At 33.4% G+C, this 19,382-nt stretch overlaps 1 protein-coding gene across 1 annotated transcript; it reads left to right on the forward strand.

Annotated features, from left to right (window-relative positions):
* Positions 1-5,630: 5,630 nt before the first annotated feature.
* LOC143551116 (protein CLP1 homolog) lies at positions 5,631-9,238 on the forward strand. Its single transcript, XM_077041626.1, has 8 exons — positions 5,631-5,834; positions 5,924-6,088; positions 7,325-7,566; positions 7,632-7,770; positions 7,857-8,048; positions 8,228-8,463; positions 9,021-9,065; positions 9,151-9,238. Exons 1-8 carry the CDS (start codon positions 5,631-5,633, stop codon positions 9,236-9,238), a joined length of 1,311 nt encoding a protein of 436 aa, XP_076897741.1.
* The last annotated feature ends 10,144 nt before the right edge of the window (positions 9,239-19,382 follow it).

Consider the following 19,382-nt stretch of genomic DNA (forward strand, 5'->3'; position numbering starts at 1 on the left):
GTATCCGTGACCTGAAACACAATAAACACGTATGAAGTACCAAGGTTTCTAAACTAAACAACTAAAACTACTAAGTTAACGAACCAAACTATATACAAATAAACCGAACATATTGCAAGTGGCGATACTTCAACCAAAAAAAAATGAAGAACTCGAAAACATATTTGACTAGCTAAGTGGTCAAATGTGATCAAAGACGTGCTAAATATAAATTTCCGAGACTCTTCAACTTAGATCAAAAGGGGTGAGTTGTGGTATAAATATAATTAGCGTACTAAAATACAAATAACTAGAGTAATTATATTTTTGAAGTAGACTAATAATGTTGTAAAAAATAAAATAGTATAATAATAACTTCTCTAGTTCAAAAGTTATAAAATAATAATAATAATTACTCTAGTTATTTGTACGGTTCTCATGATAAAGCCATTTATATTTAATCCAAACCTTAACAAAAATTGTTTTTTTTAATGAGAAGTTGATTAACTCTTCTTGCAAACTAAAAAGATCATCGGTTGTGAGAATTTGTCACACCCAACCTCAAGAGCCTAGGTGTGAGACCAGTAATTGTGTAGCATGCTGAAAAGTCTGTGCTAGAAAAAGACAACTTGAGGGGTCATATGGTAATTTGACAAGAGTAAAGAACAAGGGTTAAATTTGAAAATTTTTCATATTAACCGCCACTGAACCACCATGATTTCATTTGGCGGACATGTGTGGGTAGAAAGGGGCGACATACCCCATTAGTTTTTCCCGGCGGACCGTTGCTAAGGAATCAACCACGTGGCAGATATGTTAACGAGAGCTTGACACGTGGCGCCGAGTCACTGACACGTAACGACATGTGCCATATGACAAGGCTGGTGACGGCCGACGGACCGTTTAAACGCAAGGACAGTTGGCTGTCATTTTGAGTCATCACATCCCATCCCATCAGCTTTCTCTAACTTGAAAAATGTGCTTGAATGTCAATACACCCTCGAAATACGTGCAAGTCTTGAGTCGTTGTTCTTGTGACGTTTTCTAAAGTATTGATGCTGGTTCAAGCAGAAGTACTGCCCGATCATCATCTATAGCTATTACTTGATCATCTAGCTAGTTATTAAGGTTGTTTTAGGTGATGGTTATTATTATATTAGTAAATTACTGTCTAAGCTTAGTAGGGCTGTAAACGAACCGAACGAACACGAACAAGGCATTGTTCATGTTCGTTCGTTAAGTAAATAATGTGTTCACGAACGGTTCACGAACACTTACCGAACAAGATTTTATGTTCGTGTTCGTTAATTAAGGAACTTAATGTGTTCAAGAACGGTTCATGAACACAAACGAACACAAATAAAATCGGCAGAACCTAGAGATTGAGACCGATGTATTCATCAATGTGAATAATGAAAGCCTGTAAACGAATCGAATGAACACGAACAAGGGCATGTTCCTGTTCGTTCATTTAACTTTATAAGAACACAGACACTTAATCGAGCAAATATTTATGTTCATGTTCGTTTATTTAAAAATGGACATTTGTGTTTGTTTGTTTAAAATCTAAACTTACATGAATGAACAAAGATAAACGAACATGTATGAACAAACGTAAATGAACACAAATATAAACGAACTTAAATGAACACAAATTAACAAATATAAAACCTTTAAGCAGATGATCTATCAAGATAATACTTAATTATTTTCTATTAATATTAATACATAAATGAACATAAATAAACAGACATAAACGAACGTTCATGAACATAAATGAACGAACGGAACATGCGTTCATGTTCGTTCATTTAATTAAACGAACACAAATTTTTTGTTCATGTTCATTCGTTTATTAAATAAACGAACATAAACGAACTTCCTGCCGAACGGTTCACGATAGTTCACCGAACGTTCGATTCATTTACAGGCCTAAACTAAGACCTAAGACGGGCTATAGTCAAACCATTGAAAAGTTTTAAACTATCAGTAATAGTTTTATAAATAAAGGTTTTGACAAGCATATGTTACTTCATCTTGAAGAAGCGTCATTGAAAGAATAATGAGTAGTTAAATAGAGGGCCGAAGATTTGTCTATGACAATAGTCTATCCAAATAAAACTTTTGAAAAATAGTTTTAAATTTATAAAACAAGGTTAGCGTTTTAAAAAGTTTGAAACTATGAAAACCAGATCCTACAAATGTATAAGATTACGTCATGTAACTAATGTATATATTTAAATGACCTATTATTTTCATTATGACAAGAATTATAATCAAGTGTCAAATGTATCGACAAGTGATTATCAAGAAAAATTAAATGATGAATACGTATAACTTTCAAAATCATTTATAAAACTATGGATGTTTATCCATTTTAAAAGAGTCAGAATAGTGTTTATATAAGGGTTGGTTTAAATCCTTTGAAAATGTTTTGATACAAGGTAGCAACTAAACACTCAAACTAATATACACATTTGGCTGGATCATTACATATATGTACTATAGTAGGCAAACTACAGTCATATTGTCCATGGGGCACATAACTGCCCATAAAGTGGTCTCTGCGTATGTTTAGTTCTAATGAGATGGTATTAGGACCCACTGAGCTGTTGAACGTTACATGCGTTATGTCTCAACGAATTATGAAAAAATTTATTAAGCCAGCTATATTCACCAACATGTAACTAACATATTTTCAAAAAGTATTTTCAGGTAATCAGGAATATGTTGAACGGAGCTTAAAGATTCCTAGGCATAGATTATAAAGGATGGCTCAGCTAAATTTTGCAAACGAAGTGTATGTAAACTTGTTTTAAACAAGTTAAATGTTATAAACCCTGTTTAATATAAATAAATACTATAATCAAACATTTTCCGGTGCGTAACTAAACTTTATAAATTGATAAAACATGTATTAACTGTTGACCAAAAGGCTATGCCCTAATGCTGGGTGAAATAGAATATGGATCAGGATTTCCGAATTTACAGATTTGGATATTCATTTAGAAAATTTCAGATGTTCCGGGTATCCGAATTATTCAAAATATTTTTTAGTTACTTAATAACTAATACTAATTAAAAATTTTGGGTATTTGATAAATTTAGGATATCTAAATATATATTTTTTATTCTTAAATATTTTTATAACATTATTAAATGATGAATATTTGTTTTCATAATTTATCCACTTTCATATCCTAGACTTGGATATCTGAAACTGTAACAGTCATCAATGAACAAGTGTTCTATTTCAAAATTTACCTTCATGCAAGGGAGAAAGGGAGTATGACCACCAGATTACATGGAAAGATGAAACTATGGTAATTAGACCACATGTTGTGGATGGGGCTTTAAAGCCCCTTCACATGCCGCGTCAGTGGCTTCAAAATTTTTATTTTTTATTTTTGATTAATTTTTAGTTTCTTAAATAAGTATTACCAATCAACCCTAGAATTAGGTTAACTCTCTGTTTATTTTTAGGACCTCCTGTGTATGATATGAATGAAATGCATGAGTGGTATGAGTGATAGAAGTGTTATTCTACATAAACTTGAGACATAAGCTGCTAAACAAATACATACCCGACCACCTCATAATCACTTCGCCGGGCGCCTTCTTCCTCTACCGGCACCGGACCTCCCCATCTCCGGCGTCCTCCCTCTCGACTCTTATTTGTCTCCCGCTTTGTCTCATACGTGATTCTAGGGCTACTTGATTGATTTTGTATTGGTAATTGCATGTTGTATTATCAAATTGTACTTAATTTTGTTAAAAGCTTGAATTTTAGAGCTAATCATGCAACGATTGAAAGCATAGTTTTGTTATAAACTTGAATTTTAGGGCTAATTGTGGCTTAAAATTTTTTTGAATAATCGGATATATGAACGATGCTTGCGTTTGTTATATCGAAAGAGAGCTTCTTGCCAACGTTATGCCCAAAGATGTAATGAATCGTTTTCAAAATATGAAACGCCGTAGGGGAATAACTTTTAAAATTTGTATTTTTTTCTTCATCGTATCTTGTGTGTTTTCTGACGAGTCAAAGTCAGCAGTGTTTATGATCTATAACTGGTATAGAATGTGGCAGTGGCTGCTTTGATGCCAATACCGGCAATGGCGTTGATGCTTGCTTGTTGCAGCTAATTTCGTTGAATTATGGACTAAGGGGATGTTTGGGATTCCTATTTTCATCAACTTATAACTTATAAAATTTTTGAAAAGTTATAAAATTTTTGAAAAGTTTAATAAGGTGTATAAGGTGTTTGGCAAACCATACGGCCTTATGGATTTTAACTTATGGAGAAAGCAAAATAAAAGTTTTTGAAAAGTTAGGAATCTGTAACTTATTAACTTAATGGGTTTGATTAACCTGCTACACACCTCTAACTTTCAAAACCCATTACACTGCTTTTAAAAAAGAGCGTCCTTTTTAGTCATTTTAATTTTTCCCAACACATAAGCTAATTCAAACATTTCTTTTACAAATTTCTTTTAAAAAAGTCATAAATTAATAAGTCATTTTAAAAAAAGTTCTTTTTCACTTAAATCAGCAATCCCAAACACATCCTAAGACCATTTTTATTGGTGTTTTTATGAGAAGGTTGTAACACTATTCAAGAATTTAAAAAAAGACAAAATCCTTTTTAGTTCACAATTGGGTCACAAGTCACAACCTCAATTTAATATTCCTTTTTCTTTTCTTTTCAAACAATTTATATTATATATAATTTGATTTTTGTTTAATAAATCATATTATAATTTTTTTTAAATCTAAAAGCTTAGTTTATTTTTACAAACATTTCAATATAAAGTTTATTAAAAATGGATTACTTTTAAAAATATGTATTTTTTAATATGAGTATTTATGTCTTCTGTTAAAATTTGTAAAAGTTTAAGGTTCGAGTTATTAGTTATAATAAATTTTATAGAATAAATTAAAACTTAAATAAGATATATGTAATAAAAAAGTTAGTTTGGGTTGGAATGTTTAAAAGTGAAAAATTATGTTAGGTTGGGTTGTGTGGATGAAATAGGGAGAAATTAGTTTTTTTTAATAAAGCGTAGGTTGAGTTGGTTTGTAAATGAAGTTAGTGTAAGTTGGAGGAAACCTAATGAATATATGAACCAAGACATGGGCTCTTGGATTTATTATTGGGCTAGTTACCATATAAAACGGGCTTCATTAACATTACCAAAAAAATACGGGTATGGGTATCGAAAACCGGATGTAAGAAAAGTGGGTACCTAAAATCCCAAATCATCGCATTCAATTCATCCAGACGACTCTACAGGTAAGATTTACATTTACATTTACATTTACATTTGTTGTTAACTGATTCATAATCTTCTATTTCTGTTTATTAGCTTTTTTTATGCATTCTTATTATTATTATTATTATTATTATTATTATTATTATTATTATTATTATTATTATTATTATTGAGCAAACAACAATCTGAATATTATTTATGATTTTGGATGCATATTATTTCATTTTGGAGTTTATTTTCATTAGTTAGAATTAATATTAGTGTTAGTTAGTTAGGGTTTGTTATCAATTAGTTAGGATTAGTTCATATTAGTTAGTTAGTTGGAGTTTACATTTGAATGAGAATCATGATTTGAATTTTACAAACAAGATATTTGAATGGCGTACGGCGGTGCAACTTCCGGTCCAGCCGCACCTGCTGCAATGAAGCAGGTGAAGCTGGAGAAAGAGAGTGAGCTCAGAATTGAAGTCAGTGTCAACACTTCTCTCCGTCTCCGCCTACTTAACGGCACCGCCGAGGTATTTGGCACCGAAATGCCCCCCGAAAACTGGCTCATTTTCCCTCCCAGGATGAAATTTGCCGTAATAACTCTTTCTACATTGCCGCGTTGTAAAATTAATACGTTTTTGTTATATAAGCTGATTGATAATTGTTTGTTTTGGGATTGCAGATATTTACATGGTATGGGGCGACGATTGAAATGCAAGATAATACTGAGACAGATTATGTAGCGGACGAGACGCCGATGATAAGTTATGTAAACGTGCATGCTGTGCTTGAAGGACGCAGAAATCGGGCAAAAGCCTCTGCTAGTGATCCTGCTGATGTTTCTCAGGTTATTATTGTCTTCTTCACAACTGTTTTATAGAGTCAATGCTAGCTGCCGAAAGTAAATCACACTCTTAAAAGCTTTAGATTACGTTTGAGTGAAGTGGTAAATTGGATAACTTTACAGAGCATTCGCATTGAAATCCTTATTTTCATTTATATAATTTAACTAAAAAACATCTTTGTCCATAAATTTTGTTATGTTTCAAAAACCTCCTACATCTGATTCCTCGTATTTTTACATAATCAGTTAAATGTTACGTATTTATCCTTTCTTTGTTATGTTTTCCTTTTCTTTTTACACTCACAACAAATATATAGAATGAATATATGGAGTCCATGTGTATGCATGGAATCATTAATCAGTTCATATATCTATACCATACTTTTTGGAATCGGATGTAGTGCAAAATATGATAAAATCCTTAAAACTTTTCCTTAAATTATATGGTTTGGGATGATATATGGTTTCCAATGTGAATGCTTAATTGCTTATACAGTTTATGCGATTGAATCTTCTGTTTTCTGTACACTTTCTTGTAGCTCCATCAATCTCATGATAAGTAACTTGACTTGTCATCAGTAATAATCGTCCACATAAAAGAGTGAAGGACGACACAAGATAAAATTTGTGAAGAATGCGGCTTGCAAAATTTTGCAAAAGAATATTTTGACAAATTGAAGTATTTATTTATCAAAGCGTTCTCTAAAATCTAAACAGATCTGACTAATTGAACTCACTACTCAACTGTACAGCACATAGCATCAACTATAGCATGCAAATAACAACTGTCAAGCATCTGGTGTAGTTAGTTGCAAGTTTCTGCTAGCATATTGCAGATAGAAAAATCTGTACATATTAAAACAAGTGTGATGATTGCCGCACCCAACATTGAAACAATAACTCGTCCCATAAAACCCCAATGCACAATTTAATAATAGGATCCAATTAGCAACACTTTCTCCATTTTTCAATCCACTATAAACGTAAAAAGATTAATCTGTTATAGATTCCATATTGGACTGTATGCAACCTGAGTGTATCATGAGCAAATGTGTAACATGGATGTTGGTTCGGTTTAGGATAGTCATTGCTAATTGACCAGTGTGTAATATAGGTTTCGCGTTTGCTGTTAGTTTGGACAGTTATGATAATGGTTTGTATTATCTTGATAAGCTTAGTTTAGTTGAGTCAATTACTAAGGTGCAAATACTGTGTCATGATGAGCTCTATTGTTTTTAGGGTCCAAGGGTGATTGTAGTTGGACCAACAGACTCTGGAAAGAGTACCTTATCACGAATGCTTCTTAGTTGGGCCGCCAAACAAGGATGGAAACCTACATTTGTAGATTTAGACATTGGTCAAGGCTCTATTACCCTCCCCGGGTGCATTGCAGCTACCCCTATTGAAATGCCAATCGATCCAGTCGAAGGGATTCCCCTTGAAATGCCTCTCGTTTACTTCTATGGACACAACACTCCAACGTAACAAACACTTCTTTTACTCATTCTTTCATCTCTAAATAACATTCTTACATTTGTCTTTGTAGTGTAAATGCAGATCTTTATAGGGTGCTTGTAAAGGAGCTTGCACAGATCCTTGAAAGACAGTTTACCGGGAATGCTGAATCTAGGGCTGCAGGCATGATTATTAACACCATGGGGTTCATTGATGGCCTCGGTTATGATGTGTGTCTTCTGTTTAACATATTGTATTACTTATACGCATCATTTTCATCAACTTATGTTCAATAATATCTTTTCTCACATTTCAGCTTCTTTTGCATGCAATTGATACATTCCAAGCTACCGTTGTTCTTGTCATGGGTCAGGATAAACTTTGCAGCATGTTAAAAGATGTTTTAAAACAAAAGCCGAACGTGGATGTGGTAAAACTACAGAAATCAGGAGGTGTTGTGTCCAGGAATTCAAAGTTCCGAGCTATTGCTAGGAATCAGAGGATAAGGGTATATTTGTCATTTCACATTGCTTTACAGAAAATTTTTTACATAATGGTGTTAGGTTTACGTATAAGTTTGGACTTGTGGTGTACTTTCCCATACTTTGGACCAAAATCGAAATCTTAACATACCGCAGGACCATCCTTGTGATTTGGTTACTGAATCTAAGTTTATTGTAATTGCAGGAATATTTCTATGGTCTTTCGAATGATCTTTCACCGCATTCCAGTATTGCAAATTTCAGTGACTTGGTGATTTATAGAGTTGGTGGGGGCCCACAGGCCCCGGCTTCAGCTTTGCCAATTGGTGCACAACCCGTGGCGGACCCCATGAGATTGGTTCCAGTCAACATTAACCGGGATTTGCTGAATCTGGTACTTGCTGTTTCGTTTGCCAAAGAACAAGATCAGATACTCTCAAGGTATTATCAGATCCCAAAATATTATTTTAAGAATTAGTCTCTCTTTCTTTACTCGCTCTAAACAAATACTTTTATTACTGTTTGACCGGTTGGAGATTAGTAAGTAGCAACCCTAATCTACCTGTTCATTAGTAAACGGGCCTAAATTCTAACTTTCACAATCGGTAAGAATCTTGATTTGGTCACTAAAAATGGCAATCAGATGTTTGCGTGTTTAGAAAAAAGAAATCTTGGCGCTCAGACTATTGAAAGTAGAGAGGAATTTTTCAAGTCTTTTATGTGAAAATCGGTCAATCTAAATAAAAAAATAAAAAAATAAAGTGTTTACCAGTCAACCGAATAAATTTCAAAAAGCTTGGCTTACAAGGTGTTGACTAGTACATATTTCATTTTTAGCGATGCTGTAAACACATGTATCCTTATTCTATAAGAGACTTTAAACCACTTGACTTCTTAATTTGTTTCCTGTTGAATAATAGAAAACTTGCATGTTAACCAAAAAAAGTTCTTACAGTTTACTAAGTTACTATTTCTTTCTTTATTCCCTCTGAATGCAGCAACATAGCTGGCTTTATCTGGATCACTGATATCGACATACCGAGGTACTGATAGTTTATCATAATCATTTTCATTAAAATAATAATGACATTCACAAAACACATAATTTTTTCTAACTTGCCATTTCAGGAAGAAAATCACATATCTTGCGCCATCAGGTGGAGAACTTCCTAGCAAATTCTTGTTAATGGGAAGCTTAACATGGATCGAAACCTAAAGTTGTGAACTTATGCTACTGTAAGCTTGTTACAGTCTTGTTCTAAAAAATTTAGGCTTTTACATCTGTAGTACTGTTTTACCCTCGTAGCGTGAAGGGCTCATTAAGAATTATATTTTGTAGTATAGGGTATCTAGATGTTAGAATCAGGTAAAATCATGTAAACTATGATGTGCTGATGCTTTTGGAAATTTGTGCTTTTTTTGGTTTTCGTATCGTTTTCTTGTTATATTTGATGGTTTTAGGGTTGTGCAAACTTGTACGTGCGGGAATGAGCCATTTTCTTCAGTGCCATGAGTACTGTGGAAGATGTGCTCACGGTCTAATAGCCTCGGCTGCAACCTGGTACTTAAAACGTTTCTGGTCTGGTTTGCTTTAAAGCTCATAATTTGAAACTGAGTATTTTTTGTTACTATGATGTATGATACATTGCAAACTAAAAAGTAAATTTATAAAACAGTTTTTAGAATCATGTGATATGATTGCTAAAAAATTTTGAAAAAAAAAAAATTAATATCAACAGGGCAACTGCCATTTTCTAGCCGCTTTTCATCTGCAAGTTATGTGCCTTTGAGCACCGCCTCTGTGCATAGACCGGTTTAAAGGACAGAACCAACCAAATGGTGTCACCGCTTATATAAGACAAAAGGTAAGGTAGAAACGTGCTAAATGACGTTCACACAGCCATGAGATTTCACATGTTTGGCCTCAAGTTTTGGTTTTTCTTTTCGACCACATAGCATCTACTGATTGAATGAACTTATACGTGTTTCAGGATTCGATCAAATGAGCATTTAAACCACTTTTCAGCCAACTAATTATGTGGATACAAAAGAAAAAACTCCTTAAAATTTAATAAGAAAAAACTCCTTAAAACTCCTTAAAACAGAAGTAATGAAAAATTAATACAAAAAATCATAACTTAAAATTTAATAAAAAATGAAAAAAGTAAAAACACAAAAATGTTTTCGCCGTCTTCCTCGTTCTCAAAAAAAAAAAAAAGAACGAAAAAAAAGCAATGTTGATAAAAAAGGTCATTGTGTCTTTTCGTCCTTGATTGTGTTTTTTGTTTATTTTTATCATTGATTGTACCTTTTTTCATTGACATTGGGTCTTTTTTTTCTTGGTATTGTGTTATATTACTCAATATTGTATTATATTTTGTTTGAAATTGTGTTATATTTTGCGATTTATTGTTTTTTTTATTTATAATTGTGTTTTTTGTTTATTTTCGCATTATGTCTTTTTTCTAGCATTGTAGTTTTTTCGGTCTCTTTTTTTAAACGGGAATAACGGGGGAAACTTTTAGTTTTTAAATACTTTTTGATCTATAAAAAGTTATGAATTTTTTATTATTTCTTTTTAATTTTTTTGAGCGGTTTTTTTTGTACAGCCACAAATTCTTCTTATATTTCTTATTTTTGTCTCATTTTGTATTTTAACTTTTTATCAAAAAGGTTAAAAGCGATATATTTTATATTTTAGAAAAGATTATGCTGCCCCTTGAGTGGGATATTTAAAAGTCCAAACTACTATTTTCTTTATATGTGTTCTTAATTTCTTTGCTTAAATTATATTGAAACTTCTAATTTCCTTTTGTAATATAATCACTAGCTAATATTAAACAACATGAAAACTCAATATTATGTTTTTTTTTCTTGACAAAAGATAAACTGCTTACTTAGAAATATAAAACTATTGAATAGAAAAAAGAGAAAAGTATATTTAACAATGACATTTATTTTGTTGTTATCTATAAACGACAAAAAGAGAACACTATCATTTTTAGTTTAAAATACTTCCTATGTACATGTTCGCACGCTATTTCAAAGGATGACACAAATGCACCACATGCATATTTTTAATAGCTCAAAAGTCACAAAACAACAACAATAAATATATTATAACACTTGGTCACGCCACCCATCAATTTTCTAAAATTTAAAGTTCATAATAAGCAAGACAATAAATAATACATATTTATGCATGTTAATATATTCTTGCACTATGAACAAGAACTTGGAAGGAACAAATCAACACATGAACATCACTCATAATAACTTTGATCTCATTGTGCTTCCTATGTTGACCATGCGGGTTTGCTGACAAATAAAAAACATTGCATTATTACAATAAACGATTGTAGCTTTAGCAAGGGAGAGGAGAGTATTAGACGGTTAATTGAAACTTAAATGATAAAAGGTCAGAAGTTATTAGACGCAATGTTTTTAGACAAACTTGTGACACCATCATCTATTACATTCTAGTTTATGTGGATGATATCATTGAACAAGGAACAATAAAAACCGCAGTCAACAATTCATTTGCCAGCAAAGTCTTTGCTATCAAGGATCTTGGTACACTTGACTACTTCTCGTGATTGAGTTTATTCCTCAAGGTAAAAATATTCTTCTTTCAGAAAAGAAGTATATTCATGATCTCATACAACAAACTGGATTTTCCAAATGCAAACCACTTTCATTTCCTAAGAGCATTTCCTAACCGTTGTCTCTGGACGAGTCCTCTTTTACATGATCACACTAAACATTGTCAACTTGTTGGGGGTCCTACAATATGCAACTTTGTCAATGATATTAGATTCATTGTCAATAAGGTATTCTTACCTAGCTCTTATAAGAGAGGTTAAGGGGCTAAATCCAAGGTGGACCTAGTTTACAACCTCCGTTACCCCTCAACTTTTCGGTGGTAGTGCAAGTTTTTATATGTTTTGGTCGATGTTGTATTTCGCTACCCTTGAAAAAAAATAACGATACCCCTGTTTGTTTTGAAGTTCAACCAAATTAAAAACCGAATAGGCCGACCAAATTTAAACTCAAACCCAATAAAACTAAACTGTTGTTTGTTGTTACTTGATGCTTGGACGTTTGGTTTTGAATCTTAGACCGAACATCAACATTCAACAAAACAAAGTTCATTCAGCCGTTGCCTCCACTTCGCGACCCCTGTTGCCCTCCTCCGGTCAGCAGACCTTCATGCTGCAACCGAGACGGTCGGTGCTCCTTCAGTCCCTCTTCTACGGATCGGATTCTACTTGCTTAATTTAGGTATTCTTATACTTCTATTAGAATTGTAATTGTTTATTTATTTATATAAATTGTTAATTTGGAATTTTTTATGGGAAACTGAGCGATTTTTTTTTTGCATAGTGAACTTTCTTTATTTTTTTATTGTCTATGGAACTTGAACCCAAGACCCCTCCCCCTTCAAACCCGGGTGTTTTAAAGGCTTTGCTTTTGCCAATTGACCACCACGCCATTAGTAGCAATTGAACGATTTATTATGGTTTGTTGAATATTTGGATAATCTAAGCTATAAATTGTAATTGATTAAGGATTTAAGGTTTATGTATAAACTGAAATTGACTAGAGATTTGTGGTTTCTATTTTGTCCCTTCTAAAATTAGGGGACTTGGAAAATGAAACGACAAAAGCTTATTAGCAATCTTTTTAAACGAGCATTTAAGAAAATGATGATATCCGTACAACACGAAGTTAAAAAAAATCGTATGAAATATGGTAAAAAAATTTTGCGGTTATTGTATTAAATACGGTAAAAATTATTTTTGTTTACATTATATAAAATACGATAAAAGAAATATTTTTGAACGCTACTCTTGATATTTAGGTCTAGATCCGCCACGTCTAGATCCTATAGGTCACATGGGTCAAAGAGGTTAACGAAGAAGAGGGCTAGTGGGTGGGACATAGCAAAAGTTTAGGGAGTAGTGACAGCAGTTGTTAATCTTGTTTATTAAAAACTAGTTTTCTTATCCAACGTGTTGCGCCAGGATAGTTGGCAAAACCCATCGTTGAAACACAGAAGTTGGTAAACTCGAGCATTACGACACGAATTCGGTTAGTATCGGCTACGTTCGTCACGATATAGACACCAATGGTAAAATTTGAGCGTTAAAACCCAAAAAATTAATTCATTAAATTAACATATATGAACTAAAACCAAAAAAATTGAAGTTTGGTCAGTTTCTTTCAGTTTTGTTATGATACATGAACTAAACCAAAAAAAAATTGACGTTTGGTAGATTTTCATTACGTTTATTATGGTAACTGAAGTAAAAAAAAACAAAAAACAAAAAACAAAAAATAAATCATCAACCATTACGGTGCCGCCAATAGGCCACTTGCGACCAAAGTTCTTGTTTGTACATATAGTAATATGTAATTATGTAATTTAGGCTACAAGCGTGGATGTTTTATTTTGTTTATCAGTTGCTAGGTTTAGCCTGGTAAAAAAAGATTTACCCCCCTATCGGGTCACTATCTTTATTTTTACTACCTGTCTGTTGCAAGGCTTGATGTCGCCTTTACCTTCAATAAGCTTTCCCAATTCATTCTCAAACCCACTTCAAAGCATCATAGTGCTTTTAAACATCTACTATGAGACGTACATGGTTCAATACACAAAGGTCTTTTGACACGAAGTGCATACCTTCAAGGGTTTACGGATGCCGATTGAGCATGTGATAAAAAGAATTACCGAAGCATCACTAGTTACAATGTCTACCTTGGCTCAAACCTATATTTGACCGATATAGACCGAGATACCATCGATATTCCCGATATCAACATTTTAAGTCTTAATTTTCAACTTTTAGTGTTTAATGTTGATGTTTTGAGTATTTATCAGCTCCTACTTGCTACAATTGTTAGTGTTGCAAAAGGTTAATTTGTTAATAGAAGGAGAATTACTGAATTGTTAGTGTTAAAGTGCTATATATATAAATTCTGCATGATATTAAAATTACCGATATCCCACCGATATCTCACCGCGATAACCGATATCTCAAAGATCGGTCCTCGGCCGATATCCGATATTTTTCTGCATTAACTGCTTAGGTTATAGCTTTCACTACGATCGAAATTCTTTGGCTCAAGTCACTCTCTTAAAAGACCTTGGTTTCGTATTAGCAACCAAGCCAACAAGTTTTTTATTAAAATAACTTGAGTGCAACATACTACTTCGCCAACCTGGTTTTTCATTGTTGCATGAAACATTTCGTCCTCGACTTCCATTTTGTAAATGAGAAAGTCCATGATCGTTATCCAAGGGTTACACGCATAGCATGCGATGATCAACTAGTCGGCACACCCATGAAACTATTGCCCAAGCCAATGTTTCATCATCTTATATATTCAAGATTGGACTTGCTACACTGTTATCCATATTGTGGGAGCTATTAAGGTGAAAAATAAAATTCAAACATTATTCATATAGTTATTCGTATATATGGAAAGTATTTATTTGCATGTTCACATTCAATTGCAATTATTATGTTATCTTTGTAATGTGCTTTGCTTCTTTGTATTACGTTCCTAATCAATAGATGAATATGTCTTAACCATAATACAATATTTCTTATACTTAATAACCCAAACGGGGTGGGGGGGGGGGGGGGGGGTGGTTTCTTTAGATGATTTATGGTTGGAAACTTGAAGAAGATGCTATGTAGGCCCCCCATCTAAACATCGAACGAACGGCCTTTTTGATATCGTAAGTCAAAATTTTGTCCTTACATGCTATGTCTTGGAATATAACATTGTATTGTATTTGGTCTCGACTTATTAAGGCGGTGGATGGATAAAATGACGAAGATCTTTTGCCCTCTTCGGCAATTAGAGGTTAGTAATTATAGGAGAGGCTGGCTAATTCGAATAGGGTTTGGAACCAGAGAAGAGTGCCGAAGGAAAAGGAGGGGGGGGGGTAAGGGGAGATGGCGCAAAAAAGTTAGATGATCGATTTCCTGCCTACGGTTTCTGTGTCGAATGCCAATGATAAGTGGGCATAATATCTTTTTCGTGAAAGACATTAGAGTGTTACTTGATCGGCAGGAGTCATCGGATGCCACTTGCATTACGAGATGGGAAAATTTGTGCCCAAGAAAGTTAATATTTTAAGCTGACGTTTGATTTTTGATCGTCTTGTGACTAGATATAACCTCTATTTAAATGTTTGGATATTTCTTCCATCTTATGTCCGATTTGTTCAAATTGGGTGGAGATTGTAGATCATATTTTTTGTGAGTGTCTCGTTAGTTCAAGGTTTTGGAATTCAATTGTTCGTTTATTAAAGGGTGGATTTTATTATTAATTTGGGGCCAAAAATCAATTTAGATTGGTTGGATTCGTCTAGGTGAGTGAAGAAGTAAAGGGATGTAACTGAGGTGATTATTTTCCCTGTTTAGTGGTTTATTTGAAACAACCACCCAATACACGTGTGCATACGAGAGACACGCATATACTCACTTTTTATTCAAAAATATATATGACAATTCTTTTAGATATTTATAAAGAGTAAGCTGCGTCTGCGGTTTTTGTCTCAGTGGTTTGCCAAACATGCGGTTTTACTTCAGTAGTTTCAAATTTGTGATTCTCGTCTATGTGGTTTCATTTCACTTGCAATTAAACCCAAATTCCTTAACCCCGTTAAGTCTGGTTGTTAAACCCATCAACGTGCCCCTTAAGCGAGGGGCAGTTTTGTCATTTTTCTCCCAAAATAACCCCAGTCCTAATTCGAAAGCCCCTTCACGTGAGGGCCTGGGGTATATTTGGGGAAAAAAGGACAAAACTACCCCCCGACATGAAAGGCACGCTGATAGGTTTAGCGGCCAGACTTAACAGGATTAGTGAATTCGGGTTTAACTGTAAGGGCGCGTTCGTTTCACGGACTTTTTTTAAATGATTTGGAATTGGAATTAGAATGGAATGTTTGAGAATCCCTATCATGTGCTTGGTTGGTTAATATGTATTGGAATTGGAATCTTCTGCATTCTTGGGTTTTTTTTTTCGAAGAACGAGGACAACGAAGGAAACGTTTTAGTTTTTTTTATATTTTTCGTTTGCTTTATATTTTGAGTTATCATTTATTTATTTATTTTTTTGAATTTTTTTTGGAAGGGTTTTTATTTAACAATAAAAACCCCTCCAAAAAAGATTCGAAAAAATTAATAAAAAAATCATAACTCAAAATATAAATAAAAAATGAAAAATGTAAAAAAAACTACGAAAAATGTAAAAAAAAACTAAAACGTTTCCGCCTTTGCCCTCGTTCTTCAAAAAAAAAAAACCGACCCGAAACTCGTTCCGACCTTGACCCATTCCGACCCAGACCCGTTCTGACCCGAACCCGTTCCAACCGAACCAAAACAACCCTTTTTTTAGTTTACCTATTCCGACCCTAACCGTTCCGACTCATGACCCGTTTCGACCTAACCCAACCCATTTGCCACCCCTAGTAGGGTTAATAAAGCAATCCTTTATTTTCTAACAATCCTTATAAAATACGTGGGATTTTAAAATCCCATGAAATGTGGGATTTGATGGGATTTAGTTTGTAACACCCCGGCTTAAAGCGGAAACGTCCGAGTGTAATGTACAGATTGCTCAAACACACGTGGCACTATTAAGTGATCATAATAACATTAATTCATTAATAAGCCAAGTAACACAAGTTCAAATAAGAATACAAATTTGAAATCAAATCATAATAAAAACAAATGTCTCGTTTATTAAATATCCTAGGTATTCTAAGCGTCTTCTAGTCCTTCATCCTCTAATCACGGTACATGTAACATATGTATAAAATAAAGTCAACTATAAATAGCCGGTGAGTTTCCACAGTTTTTAAATACATAAATAAAAACCGTACAACTCATGGACAAGTGATAAACGAGCAAGTAAGTCCTTTCCGGTTGGTAACAACCAATGTACTTGGGTAATCGCGCAAGTAAGGTCATTTCCAATTGGTAACAACCAACGTATTAGGATAATGAGGTCATTTTCCACTCGATACAAATGGATCGGAGTGCAAAGGGAGGCGTATGATCATACTTAATGAGGCTTCCCAATCGTGTAAGTAATATTCATGCAAGTAATACAAGTAGCACACAAGTCCATATACGAATTGTAGTTTGTAATAGAAGAAACAATTCTTGAATTTTTATAAGGATACATATGTTACCCGAAAACATTAAAACATTAAAAAGGGGCGGTGAAAACCTCACCTTAGTAATTGAAGTAAAAAGGAATAAGAATAACTCGAAGGCGTCAAAGGAAACCGAATCAGTCAATCCGTACGAACTATAAATAAGAATAAACATGACTTTTAACGACTATTCTATCAGGATTTTAAAGTTGTTTAATTGTATAAATAGTTTTAGAAGATAGTTATTATTTTATTATAATTTATTACAAGTTTTATAGCCCTTAGATTATTATATTATTATTTATGTTTTAACGGCAATTCGACTTTTAGTATGATTTAAGCACTTAAATGACGAGAAAACACAGTTTATATGTTCGAAAAGCTTGAACTATTGATCATAAGTTATAACTATATTTATTGCGTTGACTAACCGATTTATAGAAATTTAAAGTTTACTTTACGTTTATTAAACAATTTTTAATAACGACTTACGAAAACGACAAACTTGATTTTTACATGTAAAATGATGAGATATATTTTATTGTTAATTTACATAATTTTTATTTAATTTAAAAAGGTTTTTATGAATTTATAATGATTTTTAATTGATTAAAATGTTAAATAAATACTTGAAAAATAAATACCAAAAATAAATGTTTGACCCGGTTTTCGAACCCGGGTCTCCGGGTTACGAGTTCCAAGTGTTATCAGCTGCTCCAGGGGAAAGACATCTAGTTTAGTTTGGTTTTTAATCTTTATATATATTAACAGAATTCGGTTAGCATCGGCTACGTTCGTCACAATATAGACACCAATGGTAAAATTTGAGCGTTAAAACCCAAAAAATTAATTCATTAAATTAACATATATGAACTAAAACCAAAAAAATTGAAGTTTGGTCAGTTTCTTTCAGTTTTGTTATGATACATGAACTAAACCAAAAAAAATTGACGTTTGGTAGATTTTCATTACGTTTATTATGGTAACTGAAGTAAAAAAAAACAAAAAACAAAAAACAAAAAATAAATCATCAACCATTACGGTGCCGCCAATAGGCCACTTGCGACCAAAGTTCTTGTTTGTACATATAGTAATATGTAATTATGTAATTTAGGCTACAAGCGTGGATGTTTTATTTTGTTTATCAGTTGCTAGGTTTAGCCTGGTAAAAAAAGATTTACCCCCTATCGGGTCACTATCTTTATTTTTACTACCTGTCTGTTGCAAGGCTTGATGTCGCCTTTACCTTCAATAAGCTTTCCCAATTCATTCTCAAACCCACTTCAAAGCATCATAGTGCTCTTAAACATCTACTATGAGACGTACATGGTTCAATACACAAAGGTCTTTTGACACGAAGTGCATACCTTCAAGGGTTTACGGATGCCGATTGAGCATGTGATAAAAAGAATTACCGAAGCATCACTAGTTACAATGTCTACCTTGGCTCAAACCTATATTTGACCGATATAGACCGAGATACCATCGATATTCCCGATATCAACATTTTAAGTCTTAATTTTCAACTTTTAGTGTTTAATGTTGATGTTTTGAGTATTTATCAGCTCCTACTTGCTACAATTGTTAGTGTTGCAAAATGTTAATTTGTTAATAGAAGGAGAATTACTGAATTGTTAGTGTTAAAGTGTTTTATATATATAAATTCTGCGTGATATTAAAATTACCGATATCCCACCGATATCTCACCGCGATAACCGATATCTCAAAGATCGGTCCTCGGCCGATATCCGATATTTTTCTGCATTAACTGCTTAGGTTATAGCTTTCACTACGATCGAAATTCTTTGGCTCAAGTCACTCTCTTAAAAGACCTTGGTTTCGTATTAGCAACCAAGCCAACAAGTTTTTTATTAAAATAACTTGAGTGCAACATACTACTTCGCCAACCTGGTTTTTCATTGTTGCATGAAACATTTCGTCCTCGACTTCCATTTTGTAAATGAGAAAGTCCATGATCGTTATCCAAGGGTTACACGCATAGCATGCGATGATCAACTAGTCGGCACACCCATCAGGGACGGATTTATTCATGTGAGTACCGGGTCAAGCGAACCAGGTGTTTTTCGAACCGTAGTGGAGCATTTAATAGCGACTTTTTTAGCGAACCATGTGTTTCTGGGCTGAACCATATATATAATTCGTTTCAAATATATACATAAAACAT

This window comes from Bidens hawaiensis, unplaced genomic scaffold (assembly GCF_021521415.1).
Source record: "Bidens hawaiensis isolate Kalapana, Puna unplaced genomic scaffold, B.hawaiensis_p1.1 tig00016268_1, whole genome shotgun sequence".
Taxonomy (NCBI): Eukaryota; Viridiplantae; Streptophyta; class Magnoliopsida; order Asterales; family Asteraceae; genus Bidens; species Bidens hawaiensis.